The sequence below is a fragment of the Astyanax mexicanus genome, chromosome 4 (genome assembly GCF_023375975.1).
Source record: "Astyanax mexicanus isolate ESR-SI-001 chromosome 4, AstMex3_surface, whole genome shotgun sequence".
NCBI classification, from domain to species: Eukaryota; Metazoa; Chordata; class Actinopteri; order Characiformes; family Acestrorhamphidae; genus Astyanax; species Astyanax mexicanus.
The window spans coordinates 24,656,739-24,679,115 of record NC_064411.1 but is presented as its reverse complement, the minus strand read 5'-3'; the positions used below and the strand labels follow the sequence as shown (position 1 = coordinate 24,679,115).

General features: G+C 39.2%; 1 protein-coding gene across 1 annotated transcript in view; it reads left to right on the top strand.

Annotated features, from left to right (window-relative positions):
- Nucleotides 1–22,377, top strand: part of brwd1 (bromodomain and WD repeat domain containing 1) — a 41,682-nt gene that overhangs the window by 4,237 nt on the left and 15,068 nt on the right. The window contains exons 8-29 of the mRNA XM_022664018.2: nt 93–314; nt 581–681; nt 789–859; nt 944–1,044; nt 1,157–1,197; nt 2,662–2,763; nt 2,866–3,019; nt 3,857–3,991; nt 4,869–4,997; nt 5,353–5,578; nt 8,677–8,853; nt 10,666–10,849; nt 11,797–11,887; nt 13,121–13,258; nt 13,480–13,553; nt 13,855–14,119; nt 20,348–20,464; nt 20,553–20,660; nt 21,021–21,145; nt 21,261–21,343; nt 21,801–21,912; nt 21,985–22,046. Coding sequence (XP_022519739.2) covers nt 93–314; nt 581–681; nt 789–859; nt 944–1,044; nt 1,157–1,197; nt 2,662–2,763; nt 2,866–3,019; nt 3,857–3,991; nt 4,869–4,997; nt 5,353–5,578; nt 8,677–8,853; nt 10,666–10,849; nt 11,797–11,887; nt 13,121–13,258; nt 13,480–13,553; nt 13,855–14,119; nt 20,348–20,464; nt 20,553–20,660; nt 21,021–21,145; nt 21,261–21,343; nt 21,801–21,912; nt 21,985–22,046 — 2,818 coding nt within the window. The remainder of the gene's footprint in view (nt 1–92; nt 315–580; nt 682–788; nt 860–943; nt 1,045–1,156; nt 1,198–2,661; nt 2,764–2,865; nt 3,020–3,856; nt 3,992–4,868; nt 4,998–5,352; nt 5,579–8,676; nt 8,854–10,665; nt 10,850–11,796; nt 11,888–13,120; nt 13,259–13,479; nt 13,554–13,854; nt 14,120–20,347; nt 20,465–20,552; nt 20,661–21,020; nt 21,146–21,260; nt 21,344–21,800; nt 21,913–21,984; nt 22,047–22,377) is intronic.

The following is a 22,377-nucleotide window of genomic DNA, read 5'->3' as shown; positions in this document are numbered from 1 at the left end:
ATATATTTGTGCTTATTATACAATGTCCCTGATGTACTCGAAGCTTATTGAGACATTAATTATCATCCTGCTACTTTTCATTTGTTCCTCAGGGTTCAGACGATGCCTTGGTAAAGATTTGGTCTTCTTATGATGGGAGGCTCCACTCCACTCTGCGGGGACATCATGCTGAAATATCAGACCTCGCTGTCAACTTGGAAAACACCCTGATAGCAGCTGGGAGCTGTGACAAAACCATCCGTGTCTGGTGCCTTCGTACCTGTGCCCCAGTGGCAGTCCTACAGGGACACAGTGGATCCATTACCTCTTTACAGGTCTTTTTCTGGGCTGTCAAATTCATAGTAAATATACTAAATTGCTGATATAAATATAAAAAAAATCAAAGTTGAGACTTGTACCATAGATGCAAATATTGCTCACTAAAATCTCATTCGCAAAGAAATTAACATGAGCATAGTTTCCAGTGCTAGGTGTGAGCACAAAATAACAGCAAAAATCTCCTTTTTAAGTTTATTTTCATTTTTCTTTATTTTCAAATTTCAAAGACACTTAACTTCGTTCATCGCTCCTCCCCCTGTAGTTTTCACCATTTGTCAAGGGCTCGAAAAGGTACATGGTCTCCACAGGAACTGATGCAACTGTGTACTTCTGGCAGTGGGATGTAAATAATACTAGTTTTAGGTAAGTGCTGTCACCATGTACCTTCAGTTTGAGTTCAATCATACAACTCAGAAAATATATACAATCTTATTCAAGTTGTAACTCTTACTGCTCTAATGGTTTTTCAGTGATCGTCCCCAGAAGTTCACAGAAAGACCAAGACCTGGTGTTCAGATGGTGTGCTCTTCATTCAGCCCTGGTATGATTGAAGGAGCATGTGCTTTTCTGAAATATGTTCCTTTTATATAGAATAAAAGTACTATGTATATTTTATTTCAATCAGGTGGGATGTTCTTGGCTACAGGCAGCACAGATGATATAATTAGGATTTACTACTTGGGCAGTGGAAGTCCTGAGAAAATGGCAGAACTTAATTCTCACACAGTAAGAACTTTTATTTTAATTGGCTTTAATAGGTTGCATTTTGTATTAAACTTTTTTAGACCACTGTGATAAAATGTGGATCTAGTTTTCTACTCACATTTTTTTTTTCTAGGACAAAGTTGACAGTATCCAGTTTTGCAATATAGGAGAGAGGTATGTAGTGATTTCATAGATATATTTGAAAAAAATATATGTACATGACTGTTTTTTGACCTGAAGGTAATATTACACTGTACTGAATTTAATTAGTAGTGTAACAATACACAGAAGTTATGGTACGTTGTACACTACAGTTTGGAGCTCGCAATTTTGGTACACGAAGAAAAAAAGTTAGTCTTTATAATATAAACAAAAAATATATTATATTGAAACTTTAGTATGAACACAGTCAATCAGTTCAGTAATACAGTGGCTTGCAAAAGTATTCATACCCCTTGAACTTTTTCACATTTTATCACCTTAAAACATTTATTAAATAAAAATCTGAAAAAAAGTGCAAAAGTGTTTAGCCCCACTATATCAACACTTTGCATAACCACCTTCTACTGCAATTACAGGTGCAAGTCTTTTGGGATATATCTCTACCAGCTTTGCACATCTAGAATTTTTTTTGTCCATTCTTCTTTATAAAACAGCTCAACCTCAGCCAGGTTGGATGGAGAGCGTCTGTGAACTGAAGCAATTTACATGTCTTGCCACAGAAACCCAATGGGATTTAAGACAGGACTTGAGTCATTCTAACATATAATTAGTCTTTTATCTAAACCATTGCACTGTGGCTGTATGTTTAGAGTCATTGTCTTGAATCTCCTTCCCAGTATCAAGTCTGTTACAGCCTCCACCAGGATTTCTTCCAGGATTGTCCTGTATGAGGGTTTTCTTTATGGTTCTTGTACTTTCAGTTATTGGAACCAAAATCGGGTTGCAGGCTGTCTAAAAGAAAATATTTTATGCCAAATTAACTCAGTCTTCAGAAAAGATCCTGGTTTTGGAATCCTGGATCAAATTATTTATAATATATATATAATATATATATTAAACTATAATATATATAGTTTTTTTTACTGTTTACTGGAGTGCTGGACTGCCAGTATTGGGCAGAGCAGGCAAGAGATCAGAACAGCATGACTGGCTAAAACTTAAATACAGGGAAGTGAACACAGCATTGACGTCATGTTCATTTATCGTACAATGATCTAATCATTTCGAGAGGCCTAGACTTGGTGCTGTTGCCTACAGCTGGGGTCCAGGCTGTACAAGAATTAGTGGATTAGGAAAGACTGATATCTACAGACAGTCTATTAAGAAGCACTTTCTCAGCAGCTGCAGCCCCTGCCACACCCACACCGTTACAAACCACAGGCCATCACTGCTGCTGATCCCTGTAGTAATAGTACAAACGTATGAAGCTGTAGTGATGGTCATATGACTATCTGAATTTTTCTCTTGCTCACAGGGTTTCTTTAAATGATAGATTAAGTGATATATTGATATTTTTGTACATTTTCTATAAAAAAAAACAGTTCTTGAACTGAAGTGTGCGTGCAAGTGTAAATTAAAAATATGCTCATTTCCTTCTTTTTTTATTTTATTATTTTATTAAATGTGTTCTCTCAGATTTGTAAGTGGCAGTCGTGATGGGACTGCCCGCATCTGGCAGCTGCATCAGAGACACCAGTGGAGAAGCATTTTACTGGACATGTCTGCTACACTGCCTGGGTAGGATGTTTCCACAACTGTATCTGTTGTTTTGCACTTTCTAGATGCGTCTCTGTAACAGTATTGTTGATTTTTTCCCCCCCTTTCTGGCTATGAACACAGCTCTGTTCCAGCATCAGAAGAAGAATGTTTTTTTAAACCCAAGGTTACCATGGTGTCCTGGGATCGCCATGACAGTACAGTCATCACTGCTGTTAATAATCATCATCTCAAAGTGTGGAATTCCTACACAGGACAGTTGCTGCATGTTTTAAAGGTATCATTTTTATATCATTTAAAAATATTCCATTTTTATTTTAATGGTGGAAGGCTAAAGAAAATCAGTGAAAAAAGGCCAAATTGTGTCAATATTTTTTGTGACTACAAATATCTAGCGTTGCCTCAACCCTCTTGATAAAGTTCATGAAGATTGCCAGAGCTTCAGACTTCTATAGAAATCCTCTCCCTCCTCCATTCTTTCACAAAGCTGATGGATGTTAGAGACCTTCTGTCCTCCAATACGTCTAAAGAATGCCTCATGGATGCTCAAATCTGGAGACATACTTGGCCATTCCATTGCCTGTACCTTCAGCTTCCTCTGCAGTTTTCATTTTGGAGATGTGTTTTGGGTCTATATCATGTTGGAAATCTGCCATGTGGCCCAGTTGCCTCTGCCTGCAGCACTCATACAGCCGCAGACCATGATGCTACCACCACCATGATGCTTGACTGAAGGCAAAGGACAGTTGCCTTGGTATTTCTTACCAGGATGTAAATGTGATGTAAATGTCATACCATCAAATGAGCACTTCTAAGAGTTTCCTGAAGTTATGGACCTCAGTTTCACCTCCTTAGTTCCTAAGAACTGCTGTTTCCTAGACCTGCACTATAGAGCCCACAAGCTAAAAAATAATACATTAAATGTTCATATATCATACTTTCATAATTTACCTTTTGTTTAAGATGTGTAAAGTTCATATACAGCTGAGAATATTAGAATATGATCAGTATTTATTTAATTTACTTATTGAAATGTCCTTACTTCAGATAGAACAAGCTATTACCAGTTTATGTTGCTGATGTGAAACACTATAACTTAATACACTCTTCACAGGGTCATGAGGCAGAAGTATTTGTGCTAGAGCCACATCCATATGACCCTAGAGTCATGCTTTCTGCAGGACATGATGGGAATGTTTTCATATGGGACCTTGTGAAAGGCACCAAGACTCAGCATTATTTTAACATGGTACAGTATGCCTGTTTTATCTTGCAAACATCTGAGGTTTATTTATGTGGTATATGATTGTCTATAGTTCACCCAAATGTTTTTTGTGTGGATAGTTATTAATATTATAAGTAAAATACTTTTACATGCTCAGTTCTTTTCTCTGATTGAGGAGTTATTCACAATTAGGGATGCACCAATACCACTTTTTTTTTTTACGTATCTGCCAAAATCTGTATTATCTGACCATTACTCAAAGACAATGCAATATCCTCGCAATACTTGGAGAAAGATTATTGCCATTCATGTTGTAGCAATGTATTTTAGTGCTTTTCTGAGTCTACTTAGTTCATTAAATACCATGCTGCAGCATTGCTTAAAATAGGAGCATAAAAATACCAGTAAAGGTAGAAATATACTTGCTGTTAAATACACGCATCAAGGCGGCTATGCGTATCCTGCATCTGTTTGGAGCGTAGGTCATGCACATCCTTCAAAAATGAACATGACATGCAATACACACAAAACCGCTAGGGTTAGTGTAGCCGTTGTAGCATGTTTTTATCTTTTAAATCAGGAAGCCCTTTGCCATGTTTACATTGTGTAATTCCCGAAGCCCTTTCTACGTTCTGCCCTCTAGTGGAAGCCTCCAGTTACACGAATTGCACATGGGCTAGAATGTTTCAGTCCCCCAAAGAGGTGTGTGTGTGTGTGTGTGTGTGTGTTATGGCAATGAAAAAAGCATAAATAAATGGAAGTCATTAGCGATAAAACTGTCTGGAGACCTCACATTTTTCTGATTTCTCTCTTTAACCTGTGGTTGCAAATACATGTAGACTTTCTTGTTACTATGCTGTTATACAATTCTGACCAATGTTTTGTAATGCTGTCTGGGCAGATTGAAGGGCAAGGACATGGTGCTGTATTCGATTGCAAGTTCACTCCTGATGGTCACCGCTTTGCCTGCACGGACTCTCATGGGCATCTGGTGATTTTTGGATTTGGAAGTTCTAAACCCTATGAAAAGGTTTGTCTTATGTTCGTTATAAACTTGGTGAGAGTGTTGATCTGTGTAAAAAAGAACATTAGTTTAAAAAGTTCTTTCATCACTTTACTATTTTTAAGATTTAACTGTGCCAGCAAATGATTTTCTAATTACTATCTCTACATCCTACAATTATCCTCTTTCCTGTGGTTTGAGTCAGTATTTTCTAGATAACTGCAGTGACACGGTTCTATAACTCTCCTACATGTTATGTTTGTGGAAAAGTGGTACACATTGCTTAGACATCTTAAATGTGCTGTGTATGATTCTAAAGAACAACTGGTAAAAATCGTGATTTCAGTGCCTCACCAGAATTCTTTTTGAAAACAACCTTCAGCTTCCGGATCAGGTGTTTTTTCACACTGACTACCGACCATTGATCAGAGACTCTAATGGTTTCGTTCTGGATGAGCAAACCCAGCAAGCTCCTCACCTCATGCCTCCACCCTTCCTGGTAGATGTGGATGGTAACCCTCATCCCCCAAAGTATCAGAGACTGGTGCCGGGAAGGGAAAACTTTTCAGATGAACACCTGGTTCCACAGCTGGGCTACGTTGCTACAAGTAAGACACTACGTGAATCTGTGCTCATTTGTGTGGCTGAGTGATTTAATTGTGTAACTGGTGAATCAGTTAGTTTTAATTGTTTTAGAGAGAGAGAGGTTTATTGATTGATTTTATCCTCCGCAAAACGAAAATGTTTTTTTTTTATTTTTATTTTTTTTTTTTACTTTCAGTTTTTGTTATTTCGTTCGTTTTCGTTAATGATAATACTTGGTTACTTGGTTATATTGTGATTATCACCCCAGAGCTTTATATAAAATAAAAATAGCATTAAAAGCCTGACCCGAGGAATGCATACCTGTCAAGTCTCCCGTTTTGGCCTGGAAACTGCCGGATTTTACCCCTCTTTCCCACCGTCCTCCCGTACTAGTATTTTCCCGTAAATTACCCGTATTATATATAAAAAATAAAAAAATGTATTAATGAGGAATTATGGTGCCAGTTCAAGGAGAAAGTCCCGCCTTTCAGGAGAAACAGCCAATCAATTTGCTGGATTTGCGGAGCGCAGAGACAGTTCATTGTGGGGAAGCCCCCTGTCGCCGTCTGGCCCACTGTGAACCATAACTCAATCATTATGTAAATCAGTGTATTAGACACATCATACCACCACTTACTTTATTATCTGGAAGTACTCCCGAGCTGTTTTTGTTGCCTGCTAGAGGAATATTAAATAAAGATTATTAATTGTGTAGGCCCCTTTGAACTGATATTTATGGATATTTGTTTTAATAATTTGTTCCTTTGTATTATAAAAGGGAAAAGAACAAATCAGAAACAAGTGAATTGTTTACATTATTACATTGCTACATGAAATCCATTGTTGATGTACTGTTTTGCATACTTTATTGAGGAATGGATTTATTGATTGAATATATCTGGTCCATGTCCTTTAGTAAAAGCTCATTTTGCAGAATTTGTGCACCCTTTGTTCAATTTTAAATCCATTGAATTAAAAAAAATAACAGAGTGCATCCCTGACAGAAAAGTGAAGACTTAAATATCTAGAAAAGTGTTTTCATTTAGGCTGTATTATAAGAATTACATATGAAGGGATGTCCACAACATTTCAGTGTCAGCAACGATAGACCTATCAGATTCTGATCATCGAATTGTAGTGTGTAAGTGGTTCACAGGTGGTAATTTTAGATTTCTTGTCAACCTGTCTTAAAATGTAAGAGATACTGAACCTCGGTTGGGCTGGTGGGACGGCTTAAAGTGGGCGACGGAAAATTTTCCTAATTTTTAAATTCTAAACTTGACAGGCATGGTTGAATGTTGTGGGAAATCTTGGGTCGGGTAGGGTTCGGGCAGAGAATCTAAGCTCTAATATTGATATATCGAAACCAAACCGATACTGTGGCTCAAGAACCGCGATACGAACCGAACCGTGGCCATACTGTACCGCTGCATCCCTACTTCAAACTATTTGTTGTTTCTTGTTTTATTTATGTAGGATAGAATATTTTTATATTGGGAGCCCAATGTCTGCTCTTAATAATAAAAAGTTAGTTTAACTGTAAAATGATGGAATGGTATTATTCTAGTATATTATTAGTGTGGCACATTGTCTTAAAGCTCCTTTGGGAACCCAGAAGCAGGAAAAAAACATTTTCTATAGTGCCCCTTTAAAATGGCATTATTATTGTTTATAATTTCTGAGACAATTTATCATCCTGAAAATGTTATCATGACAGGCCTACTTATAAGTGAACATTGATTCAAAGTTAAATAACAATAATTTTATTTATCTTGCAGTTTGTTTTTTATATTTGATTTAGATATGCTTAAATGTTTTAGATGATGTTTCTTCGTAGAAAAGTCTGTTTAGCTTCTCTTATTTAAGAACAAAAAATCTTGAGTGAACAGGTTTTTTTTATTATTTTATTATTATTATTTATTTATTTTCTTTAGTTCTTTTTCTATTTTGCCACAAGTTCCTGTTCAATTCATCATAATGCCAAAATGTAATGTAATGTCATCAAACATGGACTGTTGACACAAGGCAGTTTTAGTCCATGAATGCTGTTTGTGCCAAAATCAAAACCTACCACTTCAGCAGAAATCCAGATGAATCAGTTTAGTTTAAGGTCTTTAACATTTTATGAGCATTTGGCTTGGCACGAAAATAAGTAGTGTTCACTGTGGAGCTGTGATATGCTCTTCCAGGCTGTAATATAGCTTAGCACAGTCTGCAGTGGAAGAGTTCCCTATACTGCTGCACGTGAGTAATGGAGTCCTTTCAATGTGTTTTAAAGTAAAACAATATGACTTATCCGGTACCACTTTAAAATAAGACTACCTTTATAAAGGGTTTATAAATGGTTTACAATGAGTTTATTAATGGTTACTAATTAGGTTGTAAATGCCTTAAAAATCATTAATAATCAGTTATAACACATACGTAGAAAGGGCAACAATACAGATGGCTGTGGGTTCACTGTTTGGCAAACAACGGGTCATTGTTGCCCTTTCTATGTATGTGTTATAACTGATTATTAATGATTTTTAAGGCATTTGCAACCTAATTAGTAACCATTAATAAACTAAATGTAATCCATGTATAAACTCTGTATAAAGGTAGTCTTATTTTAAAGTGGTACTGCTTATCCTATAGCTGTGCTTAGAGGTTATATTACTAAAATCTTTTTTTTTTCTCATTTATGCAGACCTTTCAGTTGAAAAGCATGATTTGATCTGTGAGTTGTGTTTTCTGTAACGGCCCTAGCGGATGTAGCTGATAAAAGATCTTACACAATCTTTGTTTACCTATTCAGCACTTGTTGCTTTTCTGAAGATCTACCAATCACTACGTTCGACACTGTGCTAAAGTATGTAATTTACTGTTTACCACTAGTGCTCTGGCTTGACTAGATATTATGTAGCATATGTTTACTGTGCTTGGTGCTTTTACTGATTGACACAATCATTGTAAATCCCCGGTTTTGGAATTTGTCATTTGTCTGCAGCTGTTCCAGAAGTCAGCAGGTCTGCTTCTGATTGGTAACTGAAAGAGGGAAATAATCTGTCCTGTCCTGCTATTCCTGTATAATTGTCTGCAAACAGATTTCAGATACTTCACACACGTCATGTTTGTTCAGGTGACGGTGAGGTCGTGGAGCAGGTGATCAGTCAGCAGCCAGCAGAGAGTGAGGAGCCTCAGGTTCGCCGAAGCATTCTGGACGATGCCATCCGCCAGCTCCAAGAACAACAGGACAGGCGGGCTGGAGGACAGGCTGTAGCTGCCCTTGTAGGTGCCCCCGGAACACCGAGAAGAGGTACAGATTTACTCTCTGAACTCTCTAGCTGCTGTTGAAGGTAAAGGTTGAGCCTAAGGAATTGATTATACTTGGAGTGTTCATCATTTGACATCAAATGTAAAATTTCTGTGCTTGATCTGGAGCTAAAATGACCCATATAATATTCAGTGCCCTCCAAAAGTATTGTAACAGTGAGGCCGATCTCTTTATTTCTGCTGTAGACTGAAAACATTTAGATTTGTCATTAAAAGATGAATATGAGGCAGGAGATCAAAATTTCAGTTTTTATTTCCAGGTATTTATTTTATCTGGATCTGATACACAGTTCAGAAGATTCAGCACCTCCTATCTGAACCCACCCACTTTCCTTATGAGCAAACATATTGAAACAGATAAACTTAAAGTAAATTAAAGTAAATAAAACCTTTAATTTACTTAAAAAAAAAAATCTTTTTGCTTGCAGTAACTGAATCACGTCTGACACCTGAATCACCCACTGTCATCACTAACCTTCTGCATTCTTCTTCTGTGATGATTTTCCAGGCTGCAGTGGGGTTTGGGTCATTATTTTGCTGCATGATGAAGAATCAGTTTGGTGTAATCTTTCTTTAAATTCACAGACAATGTTTCTGTAGAATTCGAAATTCACTTTACATAAATGAAGATTAACAAGCCCCTCCCCTTTCACAGATGGTATGTTTGAGATCATGAGCAGATCCTTTCTTTCTCCAAACTTTATCCTTTTCATCAGGCTGGTAAATGTAATTTTGTCTCATTAGTTCATTATTTGTCGAAAGGTGTGTCTCTGTATTTCTTGGTAAATTCCAGACTGACCTTGTTAATTGTCTTGTTAATAGTGGTTTTCATCTTCTGGTTAAGCCTCTATTTTTGTTCATGAAGTCTTCTGTGAACAGTAGATTGTAATATCTTCACTCCTGCTGTTGCTGATACTAACCATTGTTTTAGGGTTTTTTTTCTTTACAGCACTTGCAATGTTTCTGTATGCTGTGATTTTTCCTGGCCTTACTGTTTAACACCTGTTGCTTAGTACACCAGTGACTACTTTCTTATTTAGGACATTCCAAATTGATTGCACTAGTTACGGACAATATTTGTGCAATGGTTCCGATTGATTTTCCAGCTTCTCTCAGCTCAGATTTGCTGTTTTTTTTTTTTTTTTATAAAGTTCTCTAGTTTTTTGTTTGTTGTTTAAATAATTAATGTATCAGGAAACACCTGGTCAACAACACACACCTAACAGTGAGATGTTTCAATACTTTTGCTCATAAGATAAATGAGTGAGTTCAGACAGAAGGTGCTATCTTCTGAACTGTGTATTAGATCTAGCTGTAAATACCAGAAAACAAAAGCTGAAATTTCTACAGCAGAAATTTATGAGCAGAGCTCGGATGGATGATCCAATGGCAGTGTTACTGCCATTTCTTTTGTTTCGATACCTGCATATTATCCATAACTTGTATAATCATTTTTTCTGGTTCTTTCTGATTGAGTAATATTGTTTGCATTGTAATGCATATTGTTTATTTGGTGGTTACTTGAAACAATCAAGCAATCAGGAACTTTTTGAATGGCTTAAACAGTGAGCAGTGTATAGTAAAATGATGTATTTTTGATGTATATTTTGTAGTTTTGAGGCAGTTGGGAAATAGCTTTTCAGACTTACCGATCCCTATTGTATTTTAATGAGTAATACATTTTTTGGAGCAATTAGCATAAATATGCAACATTAGTTAGTGTTAGTGTTTTTTGTTTGAGACTGAAAGGTTTTCTTAAGTTGGTTCCCTTTTTGTGTTGCTGTTTTTTATACAGTGTCTCTAAGTGAACGTATGGAAGTGCAGTCTCCTCCTAATGTTGGACTCCGGCGCAGTGGACAGGTGGAGGGAGTGCGGCAGATGCATCAGAATGCCCCTCGCAGTCAGATGGCCACAGAGAGAGACCTGCAGGCTTGGCGTCGCAGAGTTGTGGTACCTGAACTCACTTTCAGTTCATACAGGTAAGATCCTATCCAATGCAAATCTAGCAGCTCTCCTCCCATTTCTGATTACTCTTATTATTCTGATTATTACACCAGGCCTGAAAACTAGGACCTGTAGCTGTGACCGGTTCTAGTCATTCTTGGGGCAATCACATTTTTTTTTTTTTTTTTAACAGGACAGTTTTATATTGTTGCCTAGTTGCATATTTTTTCAGATTATGAAACAAACTTTAACATCAATAAAAAAAAATATATAAAAAGCACTAAAATTATAATTTTATTTATTAAAGGAAAAATCGTCCCCTGTGTGAAAAGTGTTTGGTAAATCTAATAACTTGGTTGTGTCACCCTCAGCAGCAACAACTGAAATCAAGCCTTACTGATAACTGATAACGAGTCTTTCCCATCACTCTGAAGGAATTTTGTTCCACTCTTCTTTACAGAATTGTTTTAATTCAGACACATTGGAGGATTTTCAGCATCCTGTTTAGGATCATCCACAGCATCTCAAACAGACTGTAACTAGGTCACTCCAAAACCTTCATTTTTTTAAAGCCATTCAGAGGTGAACTTGGTTGTGTGCTTTGGGTCATTGTCCTGCTGCAGAAACCACCTGAGCTTGAGGTCATGAACAGATGGCCGGATATTCTCCTTTAGGATTGTCTGGTAAACGGCAGAATTCCTGATTCCATTTATTATAGGAAATTGTCCAGCCCTAAAGCAGCAAGGCAGGTTCACTGCCGTCCCAAAGCTTTAGAAATTGAGTTTGTAACCTTTTCTAAACCGACAGATGATCAATGACTGTTTTCTCATCTGTTTTTGAATTTCTTTTAGCTGCTTCATGTTGTTAGACAGGTTCTATTTAAGTGATTCCATAATAAACCTCTTACCGGCAAAGCAAATTAATCATAAGTTCAAGTAAACTCTAAAGATTTGTAAAGATAACGTATTTCAACTTTTCACAGGTCTCAGGAGTCTTACCGCATAGCAAAAGGTGAAGAGGAGATTGCTGTCTACAGTACTAAAAAACGCAGAATAATACAAGGGACATTCAAGGTAAGCTTATTATTCTATACAATACAATTTTCTATAACTTATATCAGTACTGTAGGTAAATACAGTGGTGTGAGAGTGTTTTGCCCCTTCCTGATTTATTTTGTCACACTTAAATGTTTCGGAACATCAAACCAATATAAATATTAGTCAAAGACAACACAGGTAAACACAAAATGCTATTTTTAAATGAAGGTGTTAAGTGAGAAAAAAAATCCAAACCTACATGACCCTGTGTGAAAAAGTAATAGCCCCTTGTTAAAACATACTGTCACAGTGGTTTCTGACACCTGAGTACACTGTCTCTAGCCACACCCAGGCCTGATTATTGCCACACCTGTTCTCAATCAAGACATCACTTAAATAGGACCTGCCTGACAAAGTGAAGTCCACCAAAAGATCCTTAAAAGCTACACATCATGCCGAGATCCAAAGAAATTCAGGAACAATTGAGAAAAAAGGTAGTTAAGATCTATCAGTCGGGAAAGGGTTATAAAGCCATTTCCAAAGCTTTGGGAATCCAAGACCCCACAACAACATCCAAAGAACCTCAGTCCTCACTTGCCTCAGTTAAGGTCAGTGTTCATGCCTCCACCATCAGAAAGAGACTGGACAAAAATGGCCTTCATGGCAGAGTTCCTACCACTGAAAACCGAAAACCTCGGCAAAAAGAACATTAAAGCTCGTCTCAATTTTTCCAAAACACATCTTGATGATCCCCAAGACTTTTGGGAAAACATTCTGTAGACCAATGAGACAAAAGTTGAACTCTTTGAAAGGTGTGTGTCCCAGTACATCTGGCTTAAAAGAAACACTGCATTCCAGAAAAAGAACATTTTACTAACAGTAAAACTTGCTGTGATAAATTGAACTATAAATTGTGCTGTAATTAAGTACTAATTAAGTATATAAGCCCCTATGGGCTTTCTCACTTTCCCTGCACGTTTTTTTTTTCCTCACTTCTGTAATACGCATAATTTGTTACAGGTATCTATGATTGATTGAATCATTTAAAGAGACAAGACTTTTGGCCTTGCAAAAACAGATGTTATGGGCTTTTATTCTGCACACAGTTTATAATGTAAAAGGCTGTGACAATAAAATGACCCATTTATTGTAACACTTGATAACATTTAAAATGAAATCTCCTTTTAAGTTACTGTGTCCTAATGGTAAATTAATTACCCAACTGTGTTTTTTAGCCTGTGTGTTTGTGTGTAATTGCTGTACGTGCAGGATGACTCTGATGATGACGGAGTGTGTACCAAGCAAGCTCAGTCCCGTAAGCGTCAGAAGCATTTGGTGAGCAAAGATGGTGTAAGGGATTATATAGAGTTCTCCTGTGAAGAGGGAGAGGAGACTGCTTCCTCCGAGGTACAGCGCACTTTCACTTCCTGTCTTTGTTTTTGTTTGTTTGTTTAATTGTTTTTTTTCACAGTTATTTTTTGCAATTCTAATTCTTTATAGCATGAATTCCAGTCCCTTTTTGCATCTGTTTAGTTGGCGTTTATAGTGTTTAAAATATATATAGATCTATTTTGGAAAAAATAAATCTTTATATTAAACACATGTCTGTGGATTGTGTCGCTGTATAGGACAATGAAATGGAAGGAAGTGAGATGGACTCTTCAAATGAGGAGGAAGAGGAGTGGAGAAGTGACAGCTCAAGGTAAACATACACACAAATAATATATTTCTGAATGCTTATGACAGGGGCTACCTTAAACCTGAAGACATATTGTATTTTCCAATCATAAGATCATTATACAAACATTATCTACTTTTTAAATCAGATGGTGACTTACAATAATTAAACTGCTGTACCTGATGCTCCAGTATAGCAAACAAAAAAACCCTATGAATTGTATCTCAAGGTAGTCCAAAACTTTTTGATCTATGTTTGTTTTAGTAAAATGATGCAATATGAGTTAAATTTTCACTTTTACTGATTTGTGTGTTCCTGACTGAAGCCGTTCATCCAGTGAATGCTCAGACTGGACGGCTGATGCTGGAATCACTGTACAACCAGCTCTGTCCTCCCGAAGACGTGCTCGCAGACAAATCAGCAGTTCGGAGGACGAGGACGAGGATGAGGAGGAAGAAGAGGAAGAGCACGATGATGATGATGAAGGAGACAACATGGTAGAAGAGAAGCAAAAGGAACAAAGCAGGAGTAAAGAAGCAGAGTCTTCACCTCAGAAGCTTAAGAACAAGATGAAAAGCAAAATGCCAAAGGTAAATTGTCTGTTATTTCTAGTTATTTCTTTAGTTTGATCATCAGATCTTCGACAAACACGTACAGTATTTCACAAACGTCAGTACACCCCTCAAATTTTTATAATTAGATTTGTAAATAGATTCACTTTATTACAATGTAAAGTAGACAGTGTATAGCTTTTATAAGAGTGTACATTTTCTGTGCCATCAAAATAACTCAACACGCAGCTAGTAATGTCTAAACTGCTAGAAACAAAAATGAGTACACCCTTAAGTGAAAATTGTCTAATTGTGCCCAATCAACAATTTTTCCCTCCCCAGTGCCATGTGACTCAGTAGTGTTACAAGGTCTCCAATGGAAATGGAGAGCAGGCCTATTAAATTTGCTGTTAGTCTGCACCTTGTGGCAAAGAACTCTCTAAGGATGTGCAAATTGTTGTTCTACATAAAGATGACCTATGCTTTAACAAGACCCACCCTGACCAACCTGTAAGAGAGCTGCAGCAGTTTGGCCAAGAGAATACAACAGTTTAACAGGACGGGTTCCACTCAGAACAGGCCTTGCCACATCTTGCCATCAACTAAAGAAGTTGAAATACATGTGTTTAGCATCATATCCAGAGGTTTGCTTCTGAAAATACAGTGCTGCCAGCATTGCTACAGAGGTTAAAGGGGTGGGGAGTCAGTCTGTCGATACTCGGACCACATGCTGTATTAATCAAACTGGTCTGCATAGCTGTCTTCCCAGAAGGGGTTCTAAAGACGATGCACAAGAAAGTCTGCAAACAGTTTGCTAAAGACAATCGGGCAAAGAACATGGCTTACTGGAACCATTGGTGAGTCCAAGAGAATTTTGGGGGGTGGGATCAGATGGTCTCAGGCGTGTGTGATGGCACTTAGGTGATGAGTAAAAAAAAAAAAAAAGGATGTCTTGCCTACAGTGAAGCATGGTGGGGGAGTGTCATGGTTTGGATCTGCATGATTGCTGCTGGCTGAGGGGAGCTACAGTTTATTGAGGGAATGATGAATGCCAGCATGTACTGTGACATTCTAAAGCAGAGCATGAAACCTGAGGGTAATAGACTGGCCAAGCATTTATCCAGACCTAAACTCTATTGAGCATCAGTGGGGCTTCCTTAAACAGAAGAAAACAGAAGATGGAGAAGCACAAGGTCTCTAACCTCCACCAGCTCTGTAATGTTGTCATGAAGGAGTGAAAGAGGATTCTAGTAGCAACCTGTGAACTTCATACACAAGACAGTTGAAACAGTGCTGGAAAATAACATTGGCCACGCGAAATATTAATACTTTGGGTGCAATTTGCATCAAAAGATATACTCAATACACTGTTTAAAAAATAAAGGGAATACTTAAACAACACAATGTAACTCCAAGTAAATCCAATTTCTGTGAAATCAACCTGTCCACTTAGGAAGCAACACTAATTGTCAATCAGTTTCACCTGCTGTGGAATAGAAACAGACAACAGGTATAAATGAGAGGCAATTAGCAAGACACATTCAATGATGGAGTGGTTCTGCAGGGGGGGACCACAGACCACTTCTCACCACCTATGCTTTGTGGCTGATGTTTTGGTCACTTTTGAATGTTGGTGGTGCTTTCACACTCAGAGTAGAATGTGACAGACTCTACAACCCACACAAGTGGCTCAGGTAGTGCATCCAGGATGGCACATCAATGCGAGCTGTGGCAAGAAGGTTTGCTGTGTCTGTCAGCGTAGTGTCCAGAGGCTGAAGGCACTACCAGGAGATAGGCCAGTACACGAGGAGACATGGAGGGGGCCGTAAGAGGGCAAAAACCCAGCAGCAGGATCGCTACCTCCTCCTTTGTGCAAGGAGGAACAGGAGGAGCAGTGCGAGAGGCCTGCAAAATGACCTACAGCAGGCCACAAGCGAGCATGTGTCTGCACAAACGATTAGAAACCGACTCCATGAGGATGGTATGAGGGCCCACAGATGGGGGTTGTGCTCACAGCCCAACACTGTGCAGGGCGATGGGCATTTGCCAGTGAACTGTAAGATTGGCAAATTTGCCATTGGAGCTTCATGGATGAGAGCAGGTTCACACTGAGCACATGTAACAGACGTGGCAGAGTCTGGAGACGCTGTGGAGAACATTCTGCTGCTGCAACGTCCTCCAGCATGACCGGTTTGGCAGTAGGTCAGTAATGGTGTCAGGAGGCATTTCCTTTGAGGGCTGCACAGACCTGTGTTCTGAATACCATTAGGTACCGGGATGAAATCATCAGATCCATTGTAAGAACATATGCTGGTGCAGTGGGTCCTGGGTTCCTTCTGATGAGGACAATGCTAGACCTCATGTGTCTGAAGTGTGTCATCAGTTCCTGCATGATGAAGACAATGATGCTATAGACAGACCTACCCGTTCCCCAGACCTGAATCCAATCCAGCACATCTGGGACCTCATGTCCCGCTCCATCCACCAACACCACACTGCACCACAGACTGTCCAGGAGTTGACTGACTCTTTAATCCAGGTCTGGAAGGAGATTCCTCAGGAGAACATCCGCTGTCTCATCAGGAGCAGCCCAGGCACTGTAGAGAGGTCATTCAGGCATGTGGGGGCCACACACACTACTGAGCCTCATTTTAACTTGTTTTTAACTCAGCAAGACGGCCTGGGTTCGATTCCTGGCTGGGATGACCCGGGTTTTTTCATGTTTAGGTTAATTGGATGTTGGGTAAAATTGCCCCCTAGGTGTGAGTGTGTAAGTGAATGTGTCTGTGTGTCTGTCTGCCCTGCGATGGATTGCCGGCCTGTCCAGGGTGTACACTGCCTTCCGCCTGATGCCAGCTGGGAGGGCTCCAAAGAAACCCAAAGATGCTTTACAATTTACACGTTTTACACACATTACAGCACACACATCAACACTCCTCCACACACCGGTGAGAAATGGCAGCCAATAGAGCACAGCGTACGTTCAACCGGAAACCACCTGGAGGACTGCATTGGGCACTACAGCACTACAGAGTGCCAATCTATATCTGGGCACACAGTCATACATACATTTACACACACTTACACACACACAAACTTACATACATACCGCACACTTTACACATACACACCAGATCAATTTAGAGTATTTTGCTGGACCTCTCGGCCACCTTCAACACAGTCAACCATGACTTCCTCCTAACTTTACTCTCAAACAAGGGTGTCTCAGACACCTAGTTATACCTGTCATTCTCACCTGAAGATCATTCTGTACGGATATCACAGTGTCTCTCAGACATATCCGCATAGATGAAGGAGCGATGAGGGTGGGGTGACGGCGATGGAGTGGGAAGACGGGGTGGGAAGACGGGGGGCGATGGAGTGGAAAGCGGCAGCAGTAACGGTGTTGGCGCCGGCAGTGGCGTGGCTGCCGGGAGCGGCAGCGGTAACGGCGTTGGCAGGGGTAATGGTGTAGGCCCCGGCAGTGGCGTGGCCGCTGGGAGCGGAAGCAGTAACGGCGTGGGCGGCGGCGCTGGGAGCAAAAGCAGTAACGGCGTGGGCGGCGGCAGCAGCGGCGGCGTGGGAGCCGGCAGCGGCGGCGCTGGGAGCGGTAGAGGTGAGAGAGAGGGAGAGAAGTCCGGAGGGAACCTTTCGGTAGCGGCCAGACTGGGCCGAGGAGCCAGAAGAGGAGACTCGAGGTTGGACGCCAGCTGCAGAAGACATAGAGGTGGAGTACCATCGTGGACCAGGTAAGGAGCGGGAGTCAACGCTGCAGGCGAGGTAGATCAACTGCGAGGCAGTTCAATCGCGGGGTCGTTCAACTGCAAGGTTGTTCAACGAGCATGTAGAGAGTAAGTGACGATTTAAATAGGGAAGAAAGTGGGAGGAGTGAGGGCCTGGATCAACTCCCAAAACTTAGGTATATTACATAACTCCACTTTTCAACACAACTTTACTATAACCATCGACTCTCTCCCCGACAAAGGTTGCTAGGAACCTGGGTGTTATGGTTGATGAGCAGCTCTCCTTCATGCACGCCTCAGTTGCTCGATCCTGCTGTATAACATTTTATACAAATTTTACAGTTTCTAACACAAGAGGCCACCCAACTCCTGTTACAAGCAGTGGTCATCTCACACCTCGACAACTGCAATGCCATACTAACTGCCCTCCCGGTCTGTGTAGTAAAACCACTCCAAATGATCCAGAATGCAGCAGCACGTCTGGTCTTCAACCAGCCAAAACGGGCACATGTCACCCCACTGCTCATTGAGCTCCATTGGCCACTAGTTGCAGCTCGTATCAAATTCAAAGCTCTTACAAGGTGATGACAGAACAGCTCCTTCCTACCTGCATTCACTCCTGAATAGGGGTGCGAATCTCTGTGTCTGGCGATTCGATTCGATTCCGATTTTTGGGGTCACGATTCAATTAAAAAAAAAATTCAATTCTGGAACGATTTTTCAAATCAAATGGCATATAAATTTTGTTTAAATCATGTGAGAAGATAAAAAGATGAAAGGACAATGTAAACAAATAGAACATTTATTTTAAACAATAAACTTAGGTTCCTTACTGTATTTAATCTTTTTTGCAACATAGTGACCGTGCCAAAATAATGAATGGCTAATTTCTAGCATGGTTAACTAATCCTGAATTCATTTCTAAAATTAAGACATTGTTAAAACTGGAAAACACTTATCAACGTAATACAGCCACAAGGTCAAGAGTGGAACTAGATAGGCTATAATTACGTAACAAGCAGAGAAGATACTAAATACACTAGATTTTAGCATGCACACCCCTCTGTTGCGCACTGACGCGCGGAGCTTTTTAAACTGTACCGCTGAGCTTTTAAACTGTGCCGCGGAGCTTTTTAAACTGTGCCGAATTGATTTTTTCCTGCACCCCAACACTGAAGGCTTACGCTACCTCCCGGCCGCTGCGCTCCTACAATGAACGTTGCCTCGCTTTACCAAACATTCACACAAAGCAATCCAGACTGTTCTCATACAGAGTTCACCAAAGGTGGAACAAACTACCTTCCACTACCAGATCAGGAGAATCTCTCGCTATCTTTAATAAACTCCTGAAGACAGAGCTCTTCAAAGAGCACTTACTCTCCTAACACCTCTAACTAACTACCTTCTACTACCAGATCAGGAGAATCTCTCACTATCTTTAATAAACTCCTGAAGACAGAGCTCTTCAAAGATCAATTACTCTCCTAACACCTCTAACACACTAACTACTTCTAACCTCATTTCCTTCTTCCCCTCCTTCACTCCTTTATCCTATTATTCCCTGTGACCTCCTTTAGGCCCTATCTAAAGATGTTTTTTACCTTTAACTTCTATTACTTTATGTACTTTACTATTGTAAGTCGCTTTGGACAAAACCGTCTGCCAAATGTAATGTAATGTAAAAGAGTATCCAATTTACCAGATCAATTTAGAGTATTACATTTTCTGGGCAATTTAGAGCAATTTTCTGGGCCATTGACCTGATCTCCATGTTTTTGAACTGTGGAAGGAAACCGGAGTCCCGGGAGGAAACCCACACAGACACAAGGGAGTACATGGAAACTCCAACCAGATAGGGACTTGAACCCAAGACCGCAGTGCTGAGAGGCACCACTAAGCCGTGCCACCCGTGTGTGATAAATTTGATTTCCATTGATGATTTTTGTTTGATTGTGTTGTCAGCACATTCAACTATGTACAGAACAAAGTATTTAATGAGAATATTTTATTCATTAAGATCTAGGATATGTTATTTGAGTGTTCCCTTTATTTGTTTGAGCAGTGTTTTTATAAAAACATGAGACATGTTCTTGTTTTTGTGTATATACAGTTTGTAATCCTGGTCTATTTGTTTGTTTGTCTCTCTCTTTCTTTTCCCCTTTTTTACACTGACATGCACACTGGCTTTAAACCAAAGTAAACTAAAAAAAAATGCTGTGGGTCAGTGTGTAGGCTTTTGTGATTTCCTTCACGTCTGTAGCCTCAACCAACTGGAAGGCTAATTTGGACAATTGTACACAAGCTTAATTTACAGTTCCAACTTGTCACAAGGTGACAACACATGATGCTAAATTATTAACGCCATTTAGCATAAAAATATAATTAGGCAACATTACTAGTTTGGATAGCAAAAAGTATACAAATCTTGCTTCTACCACCCCCCCTGCAATTCTATTTATCCCTACAGTTTGAATACCTCTGAATCTTAATGTATTTAATTCATAATTTCTTCCAAAAATCTTAGAATCCAAAACCAAGACCCTCTGTGAACAGAGAACTGTCCAGCGAGTTCCGTCCCTCACCCTGGATTACTGACGTTGTTCCTCGGAAGTCCCCGTTTGTCCCGCAAATGGGAGATGAGGTTTGTTTTGCTGTTCTGCCAATCTTAATTCATACTCTGTTTACATAACATAACATTTTATTATATTTGAGTGTTTTGTTGCTTATAGGTGATCTACTTCCGTCAAGGTCATGAGGCCTATCTGGAAGCTGTATGCAAGAGTAATCTTTACCCTATAAATTTGGATAAGCAGCCATGGAGAAAGATGCAACTGAGAGTAAGTGTCCCCTTGTGTACAATAATATGCTTGCTGTGCAACAGCAACTAAAGAAGTAGAAAGTGTGGCAGAAATAACATTGATAGTTTTTCTCGTCCACATAAAATATTTCAGTCTTTTGTTTTCCTACAGGTCAAGTAAGATAAGTCTAGCTGTTTGCAGTACTGAAATCTTGTCATACTGCAGATTCTGCAAATACACATAATATATATTTAATATAAACCATGCAATAGCATGTGGCAACATTTCTAACAAGATTTAACATGGTGTGATTTGTCACTGTGTGGTCTTCTGATAGTACAACATTCAATTGTTTTCCGTTACTATATATTAATATTAATGTTTTTTTCTTATTATTAGGATCAAGAGTTTGTTCAAATAACTGGAATCAAATATGAAGTGTGTCCTCCAACTCTTTGTACTTTGAAACTGACACAGATTGACCCTGGAACAGGCCAAATAACGGACCAGTCTTTTTCTGTAAAGTATGTTTGATCTTTGTTTATTTATGTTGAAAGAGGAGGGGTGTTTATGTTCTTTATTTTAGACTATAAGGACATCTTTGTTTTTGATTACAGTGTAATGTCATGTTTTCTGCAGGTACCATGATATGCCAGATGTCATTGATTTTCTTGTACTCCGTCAAAGTTATGATGAGGCACGCAACAGGGTTTGGAGGCCAAGTATGCCAACAATGTACTTCTTACCTTGCTGAACATTGTAAGGTTACTTAATCTAGATAGAACTAATAATTAATGATAAAAATTGATAAAAATAAGATAATTACAGATAAGGCTGCTCTTTATTTACCATAGTATACCATATGTATAGGCACTTGTCTAATCAAATTTGTACACTTACTTGAACAATTTAGGGTTATTTAAATAGTAAATAGCAACATGTATCTGAGTTTGTCCCTGATTCAGCAAACTGCACTGTGATGTTTGTTGAGATGGTGTAATAAAGTCATTATACTGCTTCATATGTATACAACATAATCTATACAAAACATAACTCCCTCCAAAAAACAAACTAGTGCTACACACACCAGCCCTGTATGATCCTTGTTTGGAAAATAATGTGTCTTGTATAAAATGGTTTTGAATATTTCAATATTGGCAAATTTTGCTTGCCTTTTAGATGATCGCTTCCGGTCTGTGATTGATGACGCATGGTGGTTTGGGACTATAGTTTGTCAGGAGCCGTATCAGCCTGAATATCCCGACAGCCTTTTCCAGAGTTTCAAAGTCAAGTAAGGCACAGATATTTTGGTGTGTTTGCGTTATTTAAGTATGATGCAGTTAATGCAGTTGCCTTTCTGCAGGTGGGACAACGGAGAAACGGAGAAGCTCAGTCCATGGGACATTGAGGCTATTCCAGAAAATGGTAATCTCTTATGATTACTCCTCTACTAAGTTTTACCTCTGCTAGGAGTATAGCAACAGTTGCAGGACTTGTGTATACTGTGCGTAGTGCTGTGACAGGGTCTCTTTGATGAGGGCTTGATTCAGTCCTCTAAGTGGACGGTTGATTCTGTCTGAGAGTACACTGTGTGTGATTGGCTACTGCTTCTTGTCTGTGTGTGTTGGATACAGCCTAATTTTATTAATTTATTAAAAAAAGGTCCTAATGTTTTCCTGCTTAACTGTCTATATTCGTTATTCATGTTAGAATAAAAAAATATCAACAAAGTGACGACATTCACACAGGTACATGG